Genomic DNA, 21,198 nt, shown 5'->3' on the forward strand with positions numbered 1-21,198 from the left:
GCCAAATGAAAGCCATTTGTGTGACAAAATGATAAAAATGTAATTTGCATACAGTGATGCATGACCAAGCTATTGTCAGTTAAAAAACAGTGCTGAATAGAAAAAATGCTCTGATCATGAAGGGGTAAAACCTTCTAAAGGTCAAGTGGTTAAACCTTGTTAGCAAAAATATTTTGACACTTCACCCATCACAGAAAGACATGCAAATGACCTTTAGAGCAGAATGCCCATGTACCCAACGCCTCTTGCACATGATACTCTTGGTTGAGCATCTCCTTTTTCCGTTGTAACTAAGCTTTTTTGCCATATGCGCACATTTGTGTATACACATTCACGCAAACGTATTCTTGTGTTCTGCAATATGCAGATGAGCATTTTGCCACCTTTTCTTTGCATCTCCTTGCTCAGAGTGGTGTTATAAGCCATCTGCAGTTTGCAGCAGTTTATTTACTTTGAATTTTTACTGAAGGATGCATGGCGCTTGTTTACGTGCCTGTGTGTATATGCACATTACAAATGTGTTAGACACTTTTTCCTGAGCGAAAATACAACCCATTCATCCAAGAACGCTGACCTCTCCAAAATGAAGAAAAATTTTAAAGATACCAATTTTTTCCCAGTTTATTTCAGCTTATGCCAAAATGTACAGCAAGCACAAGATCTTAGACTTTCAAAGAATAACCAATTGTTTTTAAATACAGCATTGGTTAGAGAACATATAAAAATATCTTGTCAGCCTCTATAAAGAAAAGAAATACAAATTTCAATTCAACATGTCGCCTGCTAAAACCGTAGTTTCCACATGAAATGTACTTTTAAGACATGCACATAAATGATTGCATAGTAAATAATAACTGCCAATCCAAAAACAAAATACTTTAGTACAAAAATTGTAACCAACACTATTCAATAACCTACAGAAAAATTCAAATGCAAGAAACCGCAGGTCATCTTAAGTACCTGCAAATGCAAAAGACTGTCAATGGGCGTTAATTTGATTATTTCTTAAAGGACGGACACTAGTGTGCCACAATCATTCATTGACATTGTTATTACAATGTACACACACATAAAATATACACCCAAGTATACACATGAAATGAATGGATTGTAAAAGTGTGCTTTTGAAGAACGTAGGGGCAAGCCAACAGAACTGTTTCAGCTGATCTACAAAATTTGTGGGCTATAATGCAAAAGTTTACTCCTCGAGACCTCTTGGTGAGGTGCATTAAGCCCCCGGGTCTTCCTACTTGTTTGGATCCCAAGGGAGCCCCCAACACTTGACTACATAAAATGCACAAGACTGAGTGTCAGCAAGTGAAATGAAATTGCAGAGTCCCAAACAAAAAGCCAACAAGTGATGACCTCCATGTCCATAGATACTGTACCTAAACTACCAGCTTATTTCTAACAGTGGTTCTTCAGAGGCACTCTTAGAGGTTTTGTCAGAGCGGTGGCAAAAACATTCTTTGTGAAAAACCTAGCTCACTGGGTACAATAAAAATACAGGAATTCTTTAAAACTACCAGGCACCATGGATGAAAACTTCTGACTAAAGATATAAGGATAACTATAATCGACTCACTCCCCCTCTTCTGAGAATGTGCTGGTGAATGGCAATTTGCTTAGCCCTGTCACATGGGGAAGGTCTCAGCCCTGAATACTCTCCAACAATTTGTTCTGGAATTTACACAGAATTTTCACTGTGGGTGAAGGCTAAAAATGACAGTTACACTTACTTGCATGGGGGGGGGGGGGGGATAAAAAAAAAAAAAAAAAAAAAATCAAGGGTTTGAACCAGAGCAAACCTTACCCAATGGATGCTGAAACTAGTGTCTAAGGTAGATCAGTTAGCCATTCTAAAAAGCGGTCTCAATGCTGTTGGTCACAAAATAGGCTCTCAAAATGTAAATTAAAAATGACAAAGCAAATGTTTCCTGCCCCAAACTTGCTGTAAAATATACAGCTTCAATTTAACAAAGATGTTTATGTGGATGGCCAATACATAAAGCCCAATACAAGTCTTTCTGCAGCTTTGAAAATACATAATTTCCCTTTATAAATACAAGGCAGGAAACGGTTAGAAGCCCCAAATAGCAAAATTGTAGAATCTTTTCAGGAGTTCATGTACTAGCATAGTTACTAGTAAACTGAGAAACACTTGTGGGGGAACATCTTCAGCGCTATACAGTTGGACAAAACTCCTCCAGGCATCACAGTCCTTGAACTGGAGTTTAAAAGGCCCTATCTAAAAGAACCAGAATGTTTGTATTAGTAAGGTAACTGCTTAATTTGACTGACTGATGGCCTAAAATACTTTGATCATTTGCTGTCAGACATAAAATTAGGTGTAGCACTAACAAAATTCATATTTAAAAAACAAAACAAAAAAACCCTTCACATTTCCATGGATAAAACTGCTCAGGGGAAAAAGCATTAATGACCACTGGATTTATGACTATTCCAAGATCGGGATCTTGACTTTGACCGTGACTTGGACTCTGAGTGGGATGGAGACTTTGATCTTTCATGGTCTTCTTTTCTTGACTCCCTGCTCACTCTAGAACTTGCTTTGTGTTTGCCATCTGCTTTAGTTTTGGAATGTGATCTAGATCCAGAACGCCTCTCCTTTTTTTCCTCTCTTGGCTGTGATTTGGAACGAGACCTACTGTTGGACCTTGATTGTGAACGCTGCCGCCGATTAAATCTACAGGAAAGAAAGATTGCATAGTTTTATTTTAAACTGCTTAGTCCATTGAATATAACTGATAGCTGCTATTAAACATGCAAGACCCCATGCACTGCCTTGGGCGACCGGGTGTGGCGGATGAGTTCATATTGGCTGCAGGAGCCCATGGTGACATACCTGTAAAGACGCAGTGACACTTGGCAGGAAAAATGGAATTACGTACCGGTAATGTCCTTTTCCAGGAGTCTTTCAGGACAGCCACCTTAGAGAGACACCGGCTCCTCCCCTCTGAGGAAACACCGCCTTCAATTTCATAATTTAAGCCTCCTCCTCCCTTCGTTCCTCAGTTCTTCCAGAGTACCTCCGGCCAAACTGGGGAGACACAAGAACACGTCAAACAAATAAACTTTTTAAGTCTTACCTGACGATCTCATGCAATGAGTTCCCGATGATCTGCAACAATTTGGGTGGGAACCGGTGCTGTCCTGAAAGACTCCTGGAAAAGGACATTACCGGTACGTAATTCCATTTTTCCCCAATCGTCTTTCAGGACAGCCACCTTAGAGAGGATAAGCGAGTATATTACCTTAGGGTGGGACTACTGCCTGTAGCACCTTTCGACCAAAGGCTTGGTCTTTGGCTGACAGAAGATCCAGTCTATAGTGTCTCACAAACGTAGAGAAACTGGACCACGTTGCAGCTCTACAGATCTGTTCCGGAGACGCACCAGCCCACTCTGCCTGAGAAGTTGCCACGGCCCTGGTTGAGTGTGCTCTAATGCCCGCTGGAGGATCTAATCCCCCTGCCACGTATGCCTGCCCAATGGCTAACCTTAACCATCTAGCTATGGTACGTCTAGAGGCTTTGGAACCCTTCCTGGCCCCTGAAAATAAAACAAAAAGTGAATCTGTCTTTCTGAACTGACTTGTGCAGTCTAAATAATAAAGAACACATCTTCTAACATCTAGTCTGTGAAACATGTGTTCCTGTTCTCTAACTGGATTTGAACAAAATGTAGGTAGCACGATCTCCTGCATCCTGTGGAAACTAGAAGCTACCTTAGGCAAAAAGGCCGGATCTATCTTCAAAACCAGACGATCCGGAAAAGCCTGAAAAAAGGGAGCCCTGACAGAAAGGGCTTCGAGTTCACTTACTCTTCTTGCTGTAGTGATCGCTACCAAAAACACCGTTTTGAGAGTGATCAGCTTTAATGAGCAAGATTCTAACGGCTCAAAAGGTTCCCCTGTGAGAACCTGTAAAACTAAAGAAAGATCCCAAACCGGGAAGGGGGAGCTTGAAGCTGGTCTTTGCCTACCTAGGGCCCTGAAGAACCTTACGACCCAAGGATCTGACGCTAGATGTTTCTCTAAAAACACGCTCAAAGCGGAAACCTGAGCTTTTAGTGTTCCAAGCGCTAACCCCTTATCCGCCCCTGCCTGTAGGAACTCTAGAACGGCTATAGGGCTATGCACGTTGAAGGAACCCTCTGAACACCAGCTGTTAAACCGTTTCCATACCTTTAAGTAAATGGACTGGGTTTCCTTTTTCCTACAGTTTAGAAGAGTGGCTACCAACCGGTCTGAGAAGCCCTTGGCTTTTAGCAATTCTTCCTCAGAAGCCACGCTGCCAGGTTCCATCGTCCTACCTGAGGGCAGAACACCGGACCTTGAGACAGGAGATCCTCCTGCACTGGGAGAATCCAGGGGGGTTCTACAGACAGGCCCTTCAAGATCGAGAACCACGGCCTCCTGGGCCAGTGAGGTGCAATTAGAATGAGGGTAGTGTTCTCCACTTGAAATTTCCTTAATACTGCTGGAATGAGCACTGGAGGGGGGAAAGCATAGCACCTGGAGAAACCCCAACTCTGTGCTAGTGCGTCCACCGCCAATGCCCCGTCCCCCCTGTTTATGGAGAAGAACGTTGCTACCTTCGCATTTTCCCTTGCGGCAAAGAGATCTATTGCAGGAATCCCCCATCTCCGGGTGATCATTTCGAATATTTCCTGCTTGAGAACCCAATTGCCTTCTCTCAGAGTTCTCCTGCTGAGAAAATCTGCCACCTGATTTTGTTCTCCCTTCAAGTGGACTGCTGAAAGGGACAGGATATTTGCTTCGGCCCATCTGAGGATGGCTTCCGCTAGGGCCCATAAGGACTTGCTCCTGGTGCCCCCCTGTCTGTTGATGTAAGCTACCACCGAGGAGTTGTCCGACCTTACCCTTACGTGATTCCCCCGAAGCTCCTTCTGAAAGGTTCTGAGAGCTAGATCTACTGCCCTCAGCTCCCTCCAATTCGAGGATCTCCTCGAGTCCCTCTTTTCCCAAATACCCTGTATTAATTGGGAGTCTAGGTGTGCCCCCCAACCTGAGCTGCTTGCATCGGTCGTGACCACCCTGGAGGTTGGCATGACCCACTCTAGACCTTGGGACAAATTTGCTCCCTTCCTCCACCACCAGAGGGACCTCTTTACCTGATCTGGAATCGAAACCAGAGAATCCAAAGATTCCTGGCTGTGATCCCAAACCTTCAGCACAAATAATTGTAGAGGGCGGTAATGTAACCCTGCCCACTGAACCGCTGGAAGAGCGGATGTCAGCAACCCTAGCGCTGACATGATCTTCCTTATGGAGTTCTGGTGGTTGCCCTGAAGACACAACAGAGCCCTGTCTATCTTTTGAATTTTTTCCAAAGGAAGAAAGACCCTTTGTACTGTTGAGTCCAACTCGTACCCTAGGAAAGTGACCCTCTGGGAAGGGATTAAGTTGGATTTCTCCAGGTTCAGGAGCCAACCCAGGCTTACTAACAGGTTTCTTGTGACCTGTAAATCCTGAATTAATTGTGCTGGGGAAGGGGCAAACAGAAGGAGATCGTCGAGATATGCGATCACCGAGATTCCCCTGAGACGCAGAAATGCCAGAACTTCTGCCATCACTTTGGTGAAGATTCGGGGGGAAGAGGATAGTCCGAAAGGAAGCGCTCTGAACTGAAGGTGTAGTACTTCCATTGGAGTTCTTACTGCCAGTCTGAGAAAACGCTGGTGGGACTCTGCGATTGGAATATGCAGGTATGCATCTTTCAGATCTATTGATGCCATGAAGCAGTTCGGAGGTAGGAGTGCTTTTACTGAGTAAACCGAATCCATCCGAAACCTTCTGTAGGTAACTGAGACATTCAGGGGCTTCAGGTTCAGGATGAGCCTGAACTTTCCCGAAGGCTTGCGAATCACGAAGACGTGAGAGTAGAAGCCTCTGCTTGTCTCTCCTTCTGGAACCCGTACTACCACCTCCTGTTCTTCCAACTCCTGAAGAGAGGAAAGAAGGGCAGATGATTTTTCTGCGCATTTTGGCAGCTCGGTGACAAGGAACCTCAGAGGAGGGAGTTCCGAAAACTCCAAATGGTAACCTCCTCTGACGATCCCCAAGACAAACTGATTGGAGGAAATCATTTCCCACTGTGGGAGGAAGGCCCCCAATCTTCCTCCCACCGTGACCCTGTCACTGAGATTTTTTGGGCTGTTCAGGAGGGCGAAAAATTGCTCCCCCGGGTCCCTTGCTTTTGAGTCCCCAACTTTTCTTCTGCTGAACCGTACGGGGTGGTACAACCCTTTTCTGGGGACGAGTCTTTCTTTTGGCTTGTTCCCCAATTTTCCTTTTAACAGGAAAGGCCTTTCTTTTGTCTGCTGTGCGATCTAGCACCGCTTCAAGGCCTGGTCCAAACAGTAGATCTCCTGTAAAGGGGATTCCACAAAGTTTAAGTTTGGATGCATTGTCTCCAGGCCAGGTCTTCAACCATAAGGCTCTCCTGGCAGAGTTGGTCAGGGCCAAGGACCTTGCCGACATCCTCACGGATTCCGCCGAAGCGTCCGCTATGTAGGCTATCCCTTTAAGAAGCATGGGAAAGGAGGATAGAATAGTCTCCTTTGCTGTCCCTGCTTCAATGTGTGCGCTAATCTGGGTGAGCCAATACTCCATGTTACGGGCCACCACCGTGGATGCCATGGCTGGCTTAAGATTTCCCTGTGACGAATCCCAGGCCTTCTTAAGAAGGTAATCCATCCTTCGATCCATAGGGTTAGACAGTACCCCCATATCCTCAAAAGATAGATCAGTGTGTCTGGACACCTGGGAAAAAGCAGCGTCTAGTCTGGGAGATTTATTCCAGACGAGAGTCTCTTCCTCCGAAAAAGGAAACCTACGTCTTAATGCCCCAGAAAAGAAAGGTTTCCTTTCGGGATCCCGCCATTCCTTCTTGATGGTATCGATCAAGACGTCATGCACTGGGAACACCCGCTTCTTTTGTTCCCCCATGCCCTTGTACATCCGATCATGGAGTGACAATGTCTTAGTTTCTTCTTGAATACCTAAAGTGGTATGAATCGCTCCCAAGAGCTCATCCACATCCTCCAGGGAAAGCTTATACCGCGAGATTCTGCTGGATTCCCCATCCAGCATCTCTGCGTCAGACTCCCCCTGGGAGTCTGAAACGACACTGTCAATTTCCTCCTCAGCTTCCTCCCTGGGACCCTCTGAATTCTCTCCCCTTGCAGGAGGAACATCCACAGGGCTGGATGGTACACTCTGCTGCGCTGGTGTAGGAGTGCTCGGAGGCTGGGGCCACTGAAAACTGGAAAAAAAGTTTTGGAAGGACTGAAAGGTACCAGAGAGTTCCTTCATAGAAGCTACCAGATCTGCACCCTGCTCTACTGCCTGTTCCTTAAGTAAATCCTCAATACATTGTTTGCAAATAGCTTTAGACCAAGAGTCTCCCATAGACGTTCTACACGAAGGGCACTTCTTCTTAGAACCATGGGGGGACTTGCTCGTGGCTTTCTGAAAGACACAAAATACAGGAAGGGGCAGCATGAGCCTAAAAAACAGCAACACCAGCGCTACATAGAGGACCACCGGGAGTGCCCCCCCTAGGATCAACCATCACCAGGATCCCAGACACACTACCCTTCCCCCCGACCACCAAGGAGGAACACCAGTGGAGCTACTGGATACAAGTAAGGGAACACCTCCCCAGGTTTCCTCTTACCTTCGAGTGGCTGGTGCTATTATCTCCAGGAGTTTTTGAAGCCTCTGCCTCGGACATTCTCCCGTTGAGGAAGCGTGGTACGAATACGCCTCAAACAGCTACCTGTGCAACTGTGAAGAGAGGCCGCACCAGCCGAACGCTAGGTTCCCTTTCACGTGCCGCGTCCGGAACCGGAAGACGCGGATCGAACGAAGGGGTCCGCCCCCACCGGAACTGACGTCGCCCGCCTACCGGTCCGGCTTCCAGCTCCCAGCCGGCTGCGTACACAGGGGGGCCCTGGACGCCTTCGTTCAGCACCCCACTGGGCGAAACGCAAGGATGAACCTCTCCAAAGACTTCCTGCTTTCCCCAAGCGAAGATTGGAGTGCGTGTAAAGGTCAGTCGAGTATTCAGCTTCCCCAGCCGACTGGACTGTTTGTTCCGTTGAAACCCCCGCGGGTGAACGAACGGACGACCCCATAAACTTCCCGCTTTCCCCAAGCGGAGTTTAGGGTATATGGACAGTACGAACACTTCAGCTCCCCGCTGATAGGACTGTCCTGGACCGACCGATGAACGGTCGGATAGCCGAACGGGGCCAGGGCTCCGCTCGGGTGGCTTCAGTTTCACCAACCGAATTTAGCCTAAGGTTCCTTGGCGATGTCTCCCCGCCGGAGGAAACACCATAACTGAGGAACGAAGGGAGGAGGAGGCTTAAATTATGAAATTGAAGGCGGTGTTTCCTCAGAGGGGAGGAGCCGGTGTCTCTCTAAGGTGGCTGTCCTGAAAGACGATTGGGGAAAACAGGGATAAGGTCCCCGAACTAATAACTTGGGATGCTTTTAAGGCGGTTTCTAGAGGGGCCTACATGAAGGGGGTACTGGATCCGAGGAGGGCAAATTTGGAGCGCCTACAAAGTTGGCCTCTCAGCTAAAGGTGGCGGAGGATTCCTATGTCAGGGATCCCTCTCCCCTCTGTTATCAGAACTTACAGAGCATTAGTAGAGAATATGAACTTGCACTTCTTTCAAAGACCCAAAAAAAGCCCTATACCAGTGATGGCAAACCTTAGCACCCCATATGTTTTGGAACTACATTTCCCATGATGCTCATGCACTCTGCACTGTAATAGAGCATCATGGGAAATGTAGTTCCAAAACATCTGGGGTGCCAAGGTTCGCCATCACTGCCCTATACCAACGTCAGCGGATTTTTGAAATGGGCGATAGGAGCGGGAAACTGCTGGCGTTTTTGGCCGCACCGCTCCCTGACCCCATTTTCATCCCTTGTGTCTATGATACTTCGAATACACTCAAAGATACACAGGATGAGATTATGGAGATTTTCCAAAGCTTCTATACAAACTTATATCGTTCCCAGGCCCACTATACCATTCCTGAACTATATGAATATGTTGATACGATTGACTTCCCGGTGTTGCCCCTAGAACAGAAGATGTCCCTGGAATCGCCCATTTCTGCTGAGGAGATAACGCTGACCATTAAAAACTTTGCTAAACACAAGACCCTGGGTCCAGATGGATTCTCCATTGAATGGCATCTAGAATATCAGGATATCCTAGTGCCCAGACTGTGTAAACTTTTTTCAACCATTTTTGCACAGCGCTGCCTACCCCCATCCATGAAAGAAGCACTTACTGTATTAATTCCCAAACCCAACAAAGACCCGCATTACTGTGAATCATACAGACCAATCTCATTAATTAATAGGGACCTGAAAATTTTATCTAAAAAATTCTAGCCACTCAATTAAATTCTATAATTAGCACCCTAATTAACCCGGATCAGACCGGCTTTATCCCCGGAAGATCTACCCATAGTAACGTTCGCAGATTATATACCAATCTACAGACCCCCAATCCACTAACAGTCCCTAGAGCGATTGTGTCTCTGGACGCCCATAAGGCGTTTGATTCAGTGGAATGGCCTTATCTCCTATATGTTATGGAAAAATTTGGCTTCGGACACAATGTTATTACCTGGATTAGAATATTGTATGACCAACCCATAGCACGCCTTCGGCTTAATGGTGTCATTTCTAAACCCTTTAGAATTCATAGAGGCACCCGGCAGGGTTGTCCTGTCACCCCTTCGATATGCGTTGGCAGTGGAGCCTCTGGCAAGGTTGTTAAGGGGTTTCCGCGGAGCTACAGGATATGTGGATAGGGCCGTTGGAAGAGCGTATATCACTATATGCCGATGATATGCTGCTTTATTTGTCGAATCCTAAATGTACGATTCCCAGGTTGCTGCAGTTGATCACTGCTTTTGGCACATATTCAGGGCTGAAGATTAATTGGACCAAATCCATTATATTCCCAATAGACTCAGATTCCCCTGATCAATTACCACAAAACTGTCCTCTGCAGATTGCCACAAAGTTTAAATACTTAGGGGTGGTGGTTCAGCTACCAATCTCAAAGTACATCCCAGATAATCTTCTCCCTTGTATAGCTTCCCTTAAGGTTAAACTTAACTGGGTTAACTTACCCCTTACATTGATGGGGAGGGCCAATTTATTTAAAATGGTGTTTTTTCCCAAACTATTATACATCTTAGCAAACTGCCCAAGGCGATTTTTCAAGAGATTGACTCTTTAGTATCCACATTTCTGTGGTCTCCTAAAAAACCCACGGATAGCAATGACTACTCTGCAATTACCCATAAATAAGGGGGGACTGGCACTACCAAACCTGAGACTACTACTATGCCTCGCAATTGGTACATGTACATTGGTCGCTGTTCCCACAATTGAATAATGCTGCGACTGCGGCAGAGGCAGCATTGCTTTCCTCCTATGAGGCACTATCGAACGTTGTATTTAGGGGGGGGGGGGGGGGGGATGTTGCTGGGAGGAGTGGTACAGACATGATCAAGGTCTCTCTCAAAATCTTTAAAGCATGTCAGACACTGGTGCCTGAAACCCCATCCCACGATATCACCCAATCAGCCCATATGGAATAACCCTTCATTCCCACACTTTCGAGATTTACCTGCTGCAGGCAGATGGGCTGAAAGAGGCTTAAGATACGTTCACCAACTGTACGAGGAGGGGGGCTTTAAAACATTCCCAACGTTGCGACAGGAGCTGGGTATACCCGAGTCCTGGAGATTTCGATATTTACAACTGAAACACGCATCTGATTCTCAGTTGGGACTCAGGGATGTTTTCTTTCAGAATTCTACATTAGAGGGAGCGCTAGCACGACCAGAGCATGTTAAACTTGTTTCCACTTATTACAAGGTACTGAATGAACCTAGAGCTACTAGATTACAAATCCTGAAACAATGGATGAGGGATATACCTGAGCTTTCAGAGGGTAACTGGGAGGAACTCCTGGATACGTATTTTAGCTCTGCTATCTCCGCCAGAGATAGAATGATACAGATACGTATTTTTCACAGGATATACTACACTCCTCTACGTCTTTCGTATGCGGAAAATACCTACCCCAGTGTGTCACAAGTGTGGTAAAGGGGAGGGAAACTTGTTACATATGCTATGGGACTGAGAAGATAAGACCATTTTGGTCTCAGATGACCCACTTTGCTGCGGTCACTTTTGACCTGCCCAATATATGTAGTCCTAAATGGTGTCTCCTCTCGGTATTTGAGGAGGTAGATCTTAGTAGTTACCGTAAGCAATTTTTGCGCTGCTATATTATGCTAGGAAGACTGTACTCTTACAATGGACACAAACCGCAATGATCTCCTTAAACAGATGGAAAGCCTTGATTAATCAGGACATACCGATATACAAAATAACATGAGGCAAGGGGAAGGGCAGGAAAGTTTCTTAAAATATGGGGAGATTGGGTGGAAAAGGTAGAAACATGTGGAACTGCTGAATTGTGAACCTAAAATTATATGAGAATACTACCATAAGACTCTTGACCTCAGAGGAATGGGTTTGTGCTTCGAACTTTTTGCCACCTGACTATCTTACATATGCGTGCAACAGTTTGTTTGTATGTTTGTTTATTGTTGTTGGGGTTTAGGGGGGAGAAAATGTACACACTGCGGGCGATGCAAGGCGACACGACTTGCCTCGCCGCGATCTGACAAGTCGCCCCCGTTCTGTACAATGGAACCGTTCTGAGAGGAGCGACTCGAGTCGCTCCGACTCAAAAAAGGTTCCTGTACTACTTTCGGGCGACCTCAGGGCGACTTGCATTGACTTCTATACAGAAGTAATTCGCAAGTCGCCGCTGAGGTCGCGGCGAGGCAAGTCGGTGTCGCCTCGCATCGCCCGCAGTGTGAACCGGCCCTTACTGAATAAATGAAGCACAGGGAAGCTAAAAACGCAAGACTTGATACTATACATGATGTCCTGTTTGTATTACACCCTGATGTACAATGTCTGTACCAATTACTAATAAAAAAATAAATAAACATGCAAGACCCCATTCACACATAACCGCAGTTTGCGATGACCCACAGGAGACTTCGTAGGTAGAGGTCGACCGATATGGGTTTCTCTGGCCGATGCAGATATTCATAAATCATGGCGGCTGATGCTGATTTTTTTGGGTCGATATGTTAGGCCGATTTTTTTTTATTATCCCCCTTCATCTCATAAAACCTAACAGACACCTTTCCCACTGGGGCTTTTGGGCTACAAAATAGCGCCTGTAAAGTGCCTGCAAAACGGCTCCCCTGCAGTCTATGTGAAAGACAGTGCTTTCACACTGAGGCGATGCGCTGGCAGGATGAAAAAAAAAAAAAAAAAAGTCCTGCAAGCAGCACGTTTGGAGTGGTGTATACCGCTCCTCCCCCACTCCTGCCCATTGATATTAATACAGTGCGATTTGGCAGCGGTGCTTCACGGGCGCATTTAACCTCTTCAGCCGCTAGCTGGGTTATATGCGCGCCACTAGCAGCCGAATAGCACCGCTAAAATGATGGTAAAGCGCTGCTAAAACTAGCAGCATTTTACCATCAATGCCTGCCCGCTCCAGTGTGAAAGCAGCCTAAAAAATAAAAACAGGTAGTCAAAACTTTTGGAGGGGAAAAAAAAAAAAAAAAAAAAAGCTAACTTGACTGTTTTAGGTTTTATTTTTTTAAATCATTTAGTGTATTTCCCCCCCCCCCCCCCCAAAAAAAATGCATTTGAAAGACCTCAGCGCAAATGCCGTGCGACATAAAATGTTGCAACAACCGCTATTTTATTCCCTAGGTTATCTGCTAAAAAAAATAATTATATATATATATATATATATATATATATATATATATATATATATATATATATATATATATATATATATATATATATATATATATATATATATATATATATATATATATATATAATTTTGGGGGTCCAAGTTATTTTCTGGCAGAAAATACAGGACTTTCTTGTAAGCAACAAGTGTCAGAAAAGATTTAGTCTTAGTCGCTGTTCTAAATCGGCCTTTTTGATCAGCTCAATCGGCCGATGCCGATTAATTAAAAAACTGCAAATATCGGTCGACCTCTATCCGTAGGACATACCTTTAAGCAACAGAAGCCCAATAGCCTGCAGCTATTCAGGGCCATTCACATGTGAATTGCTCTTGCATAGATCACCTGCGGATGACCAGCCCTGTGCAGTAATCATATGTAAATGGGACCCAAGACCATAGCTCGGATTGCCAACTAAAATATAATTTTACTCGCCCCTTCCCCATGCAGGACAAAGTAACAGGTTCACTTTATTCACACCCCCACCGCCTTCTCTGTACTTGCAAAACAAGTGCCCCCAAAAGGATAACGACAAAGCTAAAAATCTCCCACTATTTGATACATGAAGCTCACAACGCTCCCCTCTTCTCAGCACAACGCAGCGCTGGGTGCCCAAGTGCAGCAAGATTCTGGCTACCAGCCCTTGTGACTAACATATTTCTCTCACTTCCTGTTGTGGCTACGGGCCAAGGTAAAGGGAATCTCCCCAATGGAGCATAGATGGCAAAAACTTGATATGGGATTGAATTTTCCCCATACAACTCAAAATGGAGAAAAATTAAACTAAAAAAAAAAATTGTGTTATACTTTAAATGTGTGCAGCTTTGGCAGCAGATGGGTTAAACCAGGGGTTGACAAATTTGCTTGGAATCTAGGAGCCAGCTTAAAAAGTTAGGCGCCAGGTCCGTGACGGCGATCCGGACCTGTCCCTGGCCTGACATGGAGACGAGTGAGGGGAAGATAGCAGCGCCGTCGCGACCCAGATCTCATATTTAAGAGGACCTGTCATGCTTTTTCTATTACAAGGGATTTTTACATTCCTTGTAATAAGAATAATTTTTTTTAAAAGAACAGTGGAAAAAAAATAAAAGTTAAAATAAGCAGAACAAAAATAATTTTTAAACACGCCCTGTCCTGCCCGCATATAAAATCGGTGTTCGAACCACACATAGGAGGTAGCGCCGTGATCGGTAGAGCGAGAGCAATAATTCTAGCCCCAGACCTCCTCTAACTCAAAACGTGCAACCTGTAGAATTTTTTTAAACGTCGCCTATGGAGATTTTAAAGGGTAAAAGTTTGTCGCCATTCCATGAGCGGGTGCAATTTTGAAGCGTGACATGTTGGGTATCAATTTACTCGGCGTAACATTATCTTTCACAATATAAAAAATTGTGCTAACTTTACTGTTGTCTTATTTTTTATTAACTAAATTATTTTTCCCAATAAAAGTACGCTTGTAAGTCCGCTGCACAAAAACGGTGTGACAGACAGTATTGCAACAACCACCATTTTATTCTCTAGGGTGTTAGAATAAATATATACAATGTTTAGGGGGTTCTAAATAAAAGGGAAGAAGAGGCAGGTAATATAAGACAGGCAGAGGAACCTTCATTCGCATTGCTGGTTTGTCATACCAACGGCGACCACAAGAGGGCGCCAGATTCCATAAGGAATCATAGGACCGCAGAAGGCCTTAAAGCCGCAGCCTAAATTTTCGGCCACCGGCCCGACGCGATCACACTGGGGGGGGTCCACAGAGACAGGATACCCCCAGCTGTGCTGCCCCAGGCGCGAGGTCGCTATTTCTAGTTGCCAATGCGACCTGGCGCCCGGGTTTTGTCGAGCCCTGGGTTAAACAATTCAGATCCGAAGATTAACCAGTTCCAGACTGCCCCAGGTATACATACTACAGCAGGGCTGCCCAGATGCATGAAATCCCGTACCTCTACACGATCTGTCTCTGCAACTTTCAGATACGGATTCAGAACCGGTCATCAGGTCCAGGGCAATGATTGATGGCCTGGACCAGATGAGCAGTTCTGACGAATGGCAGAATGTCCTGTGCCTATGTAACTTAAACACAGGCAATAATGCAATCTCCTTTCCTGGAGCTCTGTTCGGTTCCCGCGTGAGGAGAGAGCATCTACCGTAAGTGAAAGCACTACTAAAGGCAAATCCACTCTGCACTACAAGTGCACTCACTGTAGATCTGAGGGGGGGATGGGAATATTTGCTTGCACATGATTAGATACTAAAATCGGCAGCTTCCCCTCAGATCTACAGCGATTGCACTTTCAATGCAGAGTAGCCTTGCCTTTAGCAAATAAATCCCACAGGCACATTTAATCCCTTGACATCCCCCCCCCCCCCCATTAACCCTTTCATTCACTCCGTATCACCAAGTACAGTGTACAGAATACTGTAATGGTGTCACTTGTGATGCTAAATAGCATTAGGGAATATATGGCAGCTACCTTGAAGCAAAGTTTTAACCCACCCCCATTAACCCTTTCACTCCATCACAAGTGTCATTAGTACAGTGTACAGATCTTTTCTGATTACTGTATTAGTGTCAGGTGATGCCAGTTAGAATCAATCCCAAACAATGATGATTTTAACCCTTTGTCAGTAACGCACATACTACACCTCCATTACTAGTATAGTGTCTGAACAGATCAACAGGTTTGATCAGAACTATACTAGCGTCCAATAGTATAGTGTTTGCAGGATCAGCCCAGACACCTGCCAGCCCCTCAGTCTGCCTCAAAACAAGTGCAGTATCAATAGATCAGTCACTTCCAAAACAGCACACAAAACCGCAGCGTTAGCACGGATCTCTGCTAGGCATTAGCAGTTACATTTTTGGTAGTGAATTCGAACAGTCCTCGACAACCAGGTTTTTTTTTTTTTACCTGTGAGTCACACTGGGTACCTATAAATTTATTGGCAAAAATGTCAAAACGAAAGGTGCATTAGCAAAGGAGGCCTACAGGATACTGAGCATGACAGATGAGAGCGATGAGAGAATCCGCACTGTCAGATTCAGTATTCAAACCTGTATAGAGCAGCGCATCCTGACAGACGTTGATGACCAAGCAGAGTTCCCTGCTAAGGTCAGGTCAATGTTCTGCCCAGTCCTCTCCTGAAGGTGGTGTAATAACCCTACGGTCAAGATTAATGGAGCTGTGTCCGTCAATGAACGAAAGAAAGCAGGGTGCCCGCAATCATGTCACAGAGGTAGAACGGGGAGATGCTTTTGTAAGCAAATCATTTCCCCATTCTACCCATTGACAGGATAGAGATCACGGCTTCATGTGTGTTGTAGCCGCCCCCCGTTAGAATCCACTCCCTAGGACACGCCACCCTTACCCAAAAAACAAACAAACAAACAAAAAAAAAGGCTATAAAACTATCCCATTTTGTAGATGCTACAACTATTGCGCAAATCAATATACGCTTATTGCGCTTTTTTAACTAAAAATAATGTTAAATACATGTCTAAAAACAAGGGAAGGGGAAAAAAAAAAAATTATCCCTCTAAAGAAAAGCCACACAGGTGATCAAATACCACCAAAATAAAGTTCGGGGTGGGGGGTGGAGGAATGGAGAAAGACACCAATTTTGTTTGGGTACAATGTTGCACAATTGCCAGTTAAAGCGACAGTGCCGAATTGCAAAAAGTGCTCTGGTCAGGAAGGGGGTAAATCCTTCCAGGGCTGAAGTCGTTAACGTTCTAAGATACCAAAAATATGTCAAAAGCCTTAGTTTTAACAATTCCTAGGCCAAATGTACCATTATCCCATAAACTAATTTCCCACTCGTCTTTGCATAGTCCATTTCTTCTATGCCTACTACACTTGTAGCAACTAGAATGACCGTACCAGTGTAACCAAGATCACCAACGCTACAACAAACAAAACCTTTGACTAGCAAAAGACAGTTCTACGCTTTAGCAGGATATTTAAGAATGGCTGAAAAGTTAAACGTAACACGCTTTACCTCATCTCCATACTGTGCAAAGTCTGTAGACTAGACGATTGACAAAACTAAGGTTATCAAAACAGAAAAGATATGTACCTGCCACGATTTGATCGGCTTCTGCTACGGCGCGGTCTATCAGATCTTCTGAAGGAAGAGACAAGGGGGGGGTGTGTGAAAACAATCCATAAGGATTTTTTTTTTTTTTTAAGCAAGATAGTTATAATACAAGCATGGAAGACTTACCCTTTAGGACTGTAGGATCTCTCATAGTTCTGGTCATAAGATCGACTCCTGGACCTTCGCCTCTCATAACTGCGGCTTCTAGAACGCCTGGATCGGTCATCATCATAACGTGAAGAACCATAGGAGCTTCGCCCCTCCTTGGATTTCATTTGATTGGGTGCTATGAAGTGGAAGGATAAAAATAAATGAAAAACAAGCAACCTCACAGAATATGAAAGCTCAGCACTAGGAATTTTACTCCCCCTGAAAAGGTTAAATGCTTATGGCCTAGAGGTTACTGTGCAGGCTGTAGTACTTGCCTTACATCCCTGCCCCCAGCTCCAGTCTCCGAGCACAGCCTCAGGATGAATATGCCAAGGCGGCTGAGTATGAGTCAGCCACAGCTTACAGAGAAGGCTGCATGGGACTGGTTGCAGCACTAAATGACCCTGCTGGAGTGAGGAATAAGGCAAGTATTTAAACCACATTCAGGCACTTATAGACATAGCGAGCATGTAGCCTTTGCAAAGGTGAATTTTTTTATCCCAACTGACACTTCCATGTTATCAAAAGAGAAATATATGCTGAGAGATAGATGCTGTTATCGCCTTTAGATTCAGGAGATAATGACCTGGGAAAGGGAGCTAGTATTTAGGAGATGGAGAATCAGCTTCCATACTTCGTCAGTACAGCTCTTTAGGCTGGGTTCACACTAGCGCAGATGTGAACCAATTTGCATGAGGAGATTGAGAACCGGTTCTCAATGGAGCCGGCTCACATCTCCATGGCGACTACAAAGCAAATTGCACGGGGTTCCTGTGCATCTATGGCTCAGTTTCGGGTCCCAATTCAGGCTCAATTTGTCCCAGAAACTGAGAACAGGGACACACCAGACATCTGCTGGGAGCCATACACGATCTTAGCATGAACCCAGCCTTAAATTTTTTTATTTTTTTGCAAAACAAAAAATAAAACCACATTCATGCAGGACTCCCCCCCAACATACAGCAATGCATTTGGGATGAACAGATTCTATTGAAAGCAGTGAATTCTCCCGAACATTCTGGTTAATTTGAGAATGCAAGACAAACAGCAACACTGGTGTGTACCAATCCTACAAATAGATTGTGCACAATGTTAAAAGTGCATCTAGGTTAGGGCCATCATTAAACTAACCAGTTTAATTTCACAATGTTCACATACCAATTGTGTGGTTATCGTTATCAAAACCACCAAATATGAGGATATACCCATCTCACAAAAGACGGTTACTGTGAGACGGGTATTCTCTTTATCAGGGCTTGACAAATTTGCTTGTTATCTAGGAGCAAGGTCGGTAACGGCGATCCGGACCTGTCCCTGGCCTGACATGGAAAAGAGTGAGGGAAAGATACCGCTGTCGACCCCCCCCCCCCCCCCCCAAGTCATTGCACATCGCTTAGAGGGACATTTTATTTCTTTTTTTCAAATGACAATTTTTTTTTTAAATTGCATTTTAGTGTAAATATGAGATCTGAGGTCTGACCCCAGATCTCATATTTAAGAGGACCTGTCATGCTTTTTTTATTACAAGGGATTTTTACATTCCTTGTAATAAGAATAAAAGTGACACCATTTTTTTTTTTTTTTAAAAGAACAGTGAAAAAAATAAAAATGTTTAAAAAAAAAAAAATCTTTTTCTTTTAACGCACCCTGTCCCGCCCGCATATGAAAGCGGTGTTCAAACCGCACGCGAGGTATTGCCGTGATCGGTAGAGCAAGAGCAATAATTCTAGCCCTAGACCTCTAACTCAAAACATGCAACCTGTAGAATTTTTTTTTTTTTTTTTTAAACGTCGCCTATGGAGATTTTAAAGGGTAAAAAAGTTTGTCGCCATTCCATGAGCGGGTGCAATTTTGAAGCGTGACATGTTGGGTATCAATTTACTCGGCGTAACATTATCTTTAACAATAAAATAAAAAATTGGGCTAACTTTACTATTTTTTTTTTTATTAACCACTTTCAGACCGGACCAATTTGCTGGTCAAAGACCAGACCACTTTTTGCGATTCGGCACTGCGTCGCTTTAACTGACAATTGCACGGTCGTGCGACATGGCTCCCAAACAAAATTGACGTCCTTTTTTCCCCACAAATAGAGCTTTCTTTTGGTGGTATTTGATCACCCCTGCGGTTTTTATTTTTTGCGCTATAAACAAAAATAGAGCGACAATTTAGAAAAAAAAACGCATTATTTTTTACTTTTTGTTATAATAAATATCCCCCATAAATATATAAAAAAAATATTTTCCCTCAGTTTAGGCCGATACGTATTCTTCTACATATTTTTGGTATAAAAAAAAAAAAAAAAAAAAATCGCAATAAGCGATTATTGATTGGTTTGCGCAAAAGTTATAGCGTTTACAAAATAGGGATAGTTTTATAGCATTTTTATTAATTTTTTTTTACTAGTAATGGCGGCGATTAGCGATTTTTATTGTGACTGCGACATTATGGCAGACACATCGGACATTTTTGGGACCATTGTCATTTATACAGTAATCACTGCTATATAAATGCAGTGATTCCTGTGTAAATGACACTGGCAGTGAAAGGGTTAACCAGTGGGTGGCAGTGTAGGGGTTAAGTGTTCCTAGGGGTGTGTTACTAACTGTGGGGGGGGGGGGGGGGTTGGGCTTTCATTTAGTGTACACTGATCTCTGCTCCAATCACATGGAGCAGAGATCAGCGTCACTAGTTGCTAGGCAGAATGGAAAAATGTTGTTTACACAGCATTTCCTCCATTCGGCCGCTCTGTGAGACGATCGCGGGGATGCCCGCGGCGATCGAGTCCGCGGGTCCCGCGACCAGACTCACGGGGGTCCCGACCAGCGCGGGAGTGCGCCGGCGCGCTCCCGATGGCAGGGCGGCAGCGAATATTGGACGTACCTGTACGCCGATATGCCATTCTGTCGACGTACATCGTCGTGCGCTGGTCGGGAAGTGGTTAAATAAATTATTTCCCCCCCAAAAAAAAGACTCAGTTAGACTTACCGGTGACGGTATTTCTAAGAGCCTTTCAGGACAACCCCGGAGAGAGTAGCTCCACCTTGCAATCAGGAAACACATGCCCACTTTAAAAACACCTCCTCCTCCTCCATGGCTTCAGTTATTGTGGCCTTCCGACGCTGGAAAACAAAGCACAGAAAGCACAACACCATGGTAGAACTTAATACATTTACTAAGCATAACCTAGGGAGGGAAGTAACGGTTGTCCTGAAAGGCTCTTAGAAATACCGTCACCGGTAAGTCTAACTGAGTCTTTCTCAAATCGCCTTTCAGGACAACCCCGGAGAGGATAACCGAGAAACTTACCCTAGGGCGGGACTACTGCCTGCAGTACCTTCCTGCCGAAGGCCTGATCTGCTGCAGACAGTAGATCTAACCGGTAATGCCGGAGAAATGTCGAATAACTGGACCAAGTGGCAGCCTTGCAGATTTGTTCAGGCGTGGCACCGGCCCTTTCAGCCCAGGAAACTGCCGTGGATCTAGTAGAGTGGGCAGCAATACCTGAGGGAGGTATTTCTCCTTTTGCTTTATAGGCTTCTGTTATAGCCAACTTAAGCCACCTACCCAGCGTACTTTTAGAAGCTTTCTCCCCCTTGCGTGATCCAGAAAATATCACAAAGAGGGCGTTTGATTTTCTAAATTCTTTAGTAACTTTCAGAAACTGTAAAAGACATCTTCTCACATCCAATGTGTGAAAAACTTCCTCTCCTGCATTTGCTGGGCTTGCAGAGAATGTAGGTAACACTATTTCCTGTGATCAATGGAAAGTTGAGGATACTTTCGGTAGGAATGCTGGATCCGTCCTCAGTACCACCCTGTCCTGATAAATTCTAAAGGAAGGGTTCTGTAATAGCTAGAGCTTGGAGCTCGCTGACTCTCCTGGCCGAGGTGATGGCCACCAAAAAGATTGTTTTTAAAACCACCTTCTGTAAAGAAGCTTCTTGTAAGGGTTCAAACGGTGCTCCCGAGAGACCCTGTAAAACTGTAGACAAATCCCAACTGG

The 21,198-nt window shown here is 44.7% G+C and overlaps 1 protein-coding gene across 3 annotated transcripts in view; it reads right to left on the bottom strand.

Moving 5' to 3' along the window:
* Positions 1-594: 594 nt before the first annotated feature.
* The window catches only part of SRSF10 (serine and arginine rich splicing factor 10), a 35,168-nt gene continuing 14,564 nt past the window's right edge, over positions 595-21,198 (bottom strand). For all 3 annotated transcript variants that reach the window (XM_077481835.1, XM_077481837.1, XM_077481836.1), the window contains 3 exons: positions 17,169-17,328; positions 17,022-17,069; positions 595-2,707 (listed from right to left, as the gene is read on the bottom strand). In XM_077481835.1, the coding sequence (XP_077337961.1) occupies positions 2,437-2,707; positions 17,022-17,069; positions 17,169-17,328 (479 nt within the window). In that variant the 3' untranslated portion in view covers positions 595-2,436. The remainder of the gene's footprint in view (positions 2,708-17,021; positions 17,070-17,168; positions 17,329-21,198) is intronic.

The sequence above is a fragment of the Lithobates pipiens genome, unplaced genomic scaffold (genome assembly GCF_037356315.1).
Source record: "Lithobates pipiens isolate NorthernLeopardFrog02 unplaced genomic scaffold, aLitPip1_a1.2 Scaffold_16, whole genome shotgun sequence".
Lineage (NCBI taxonomy): Eukaryota > Metazoa > Chordata > Amphibia > Anura > Ranidae > Lithobates > Lithobates pipiens.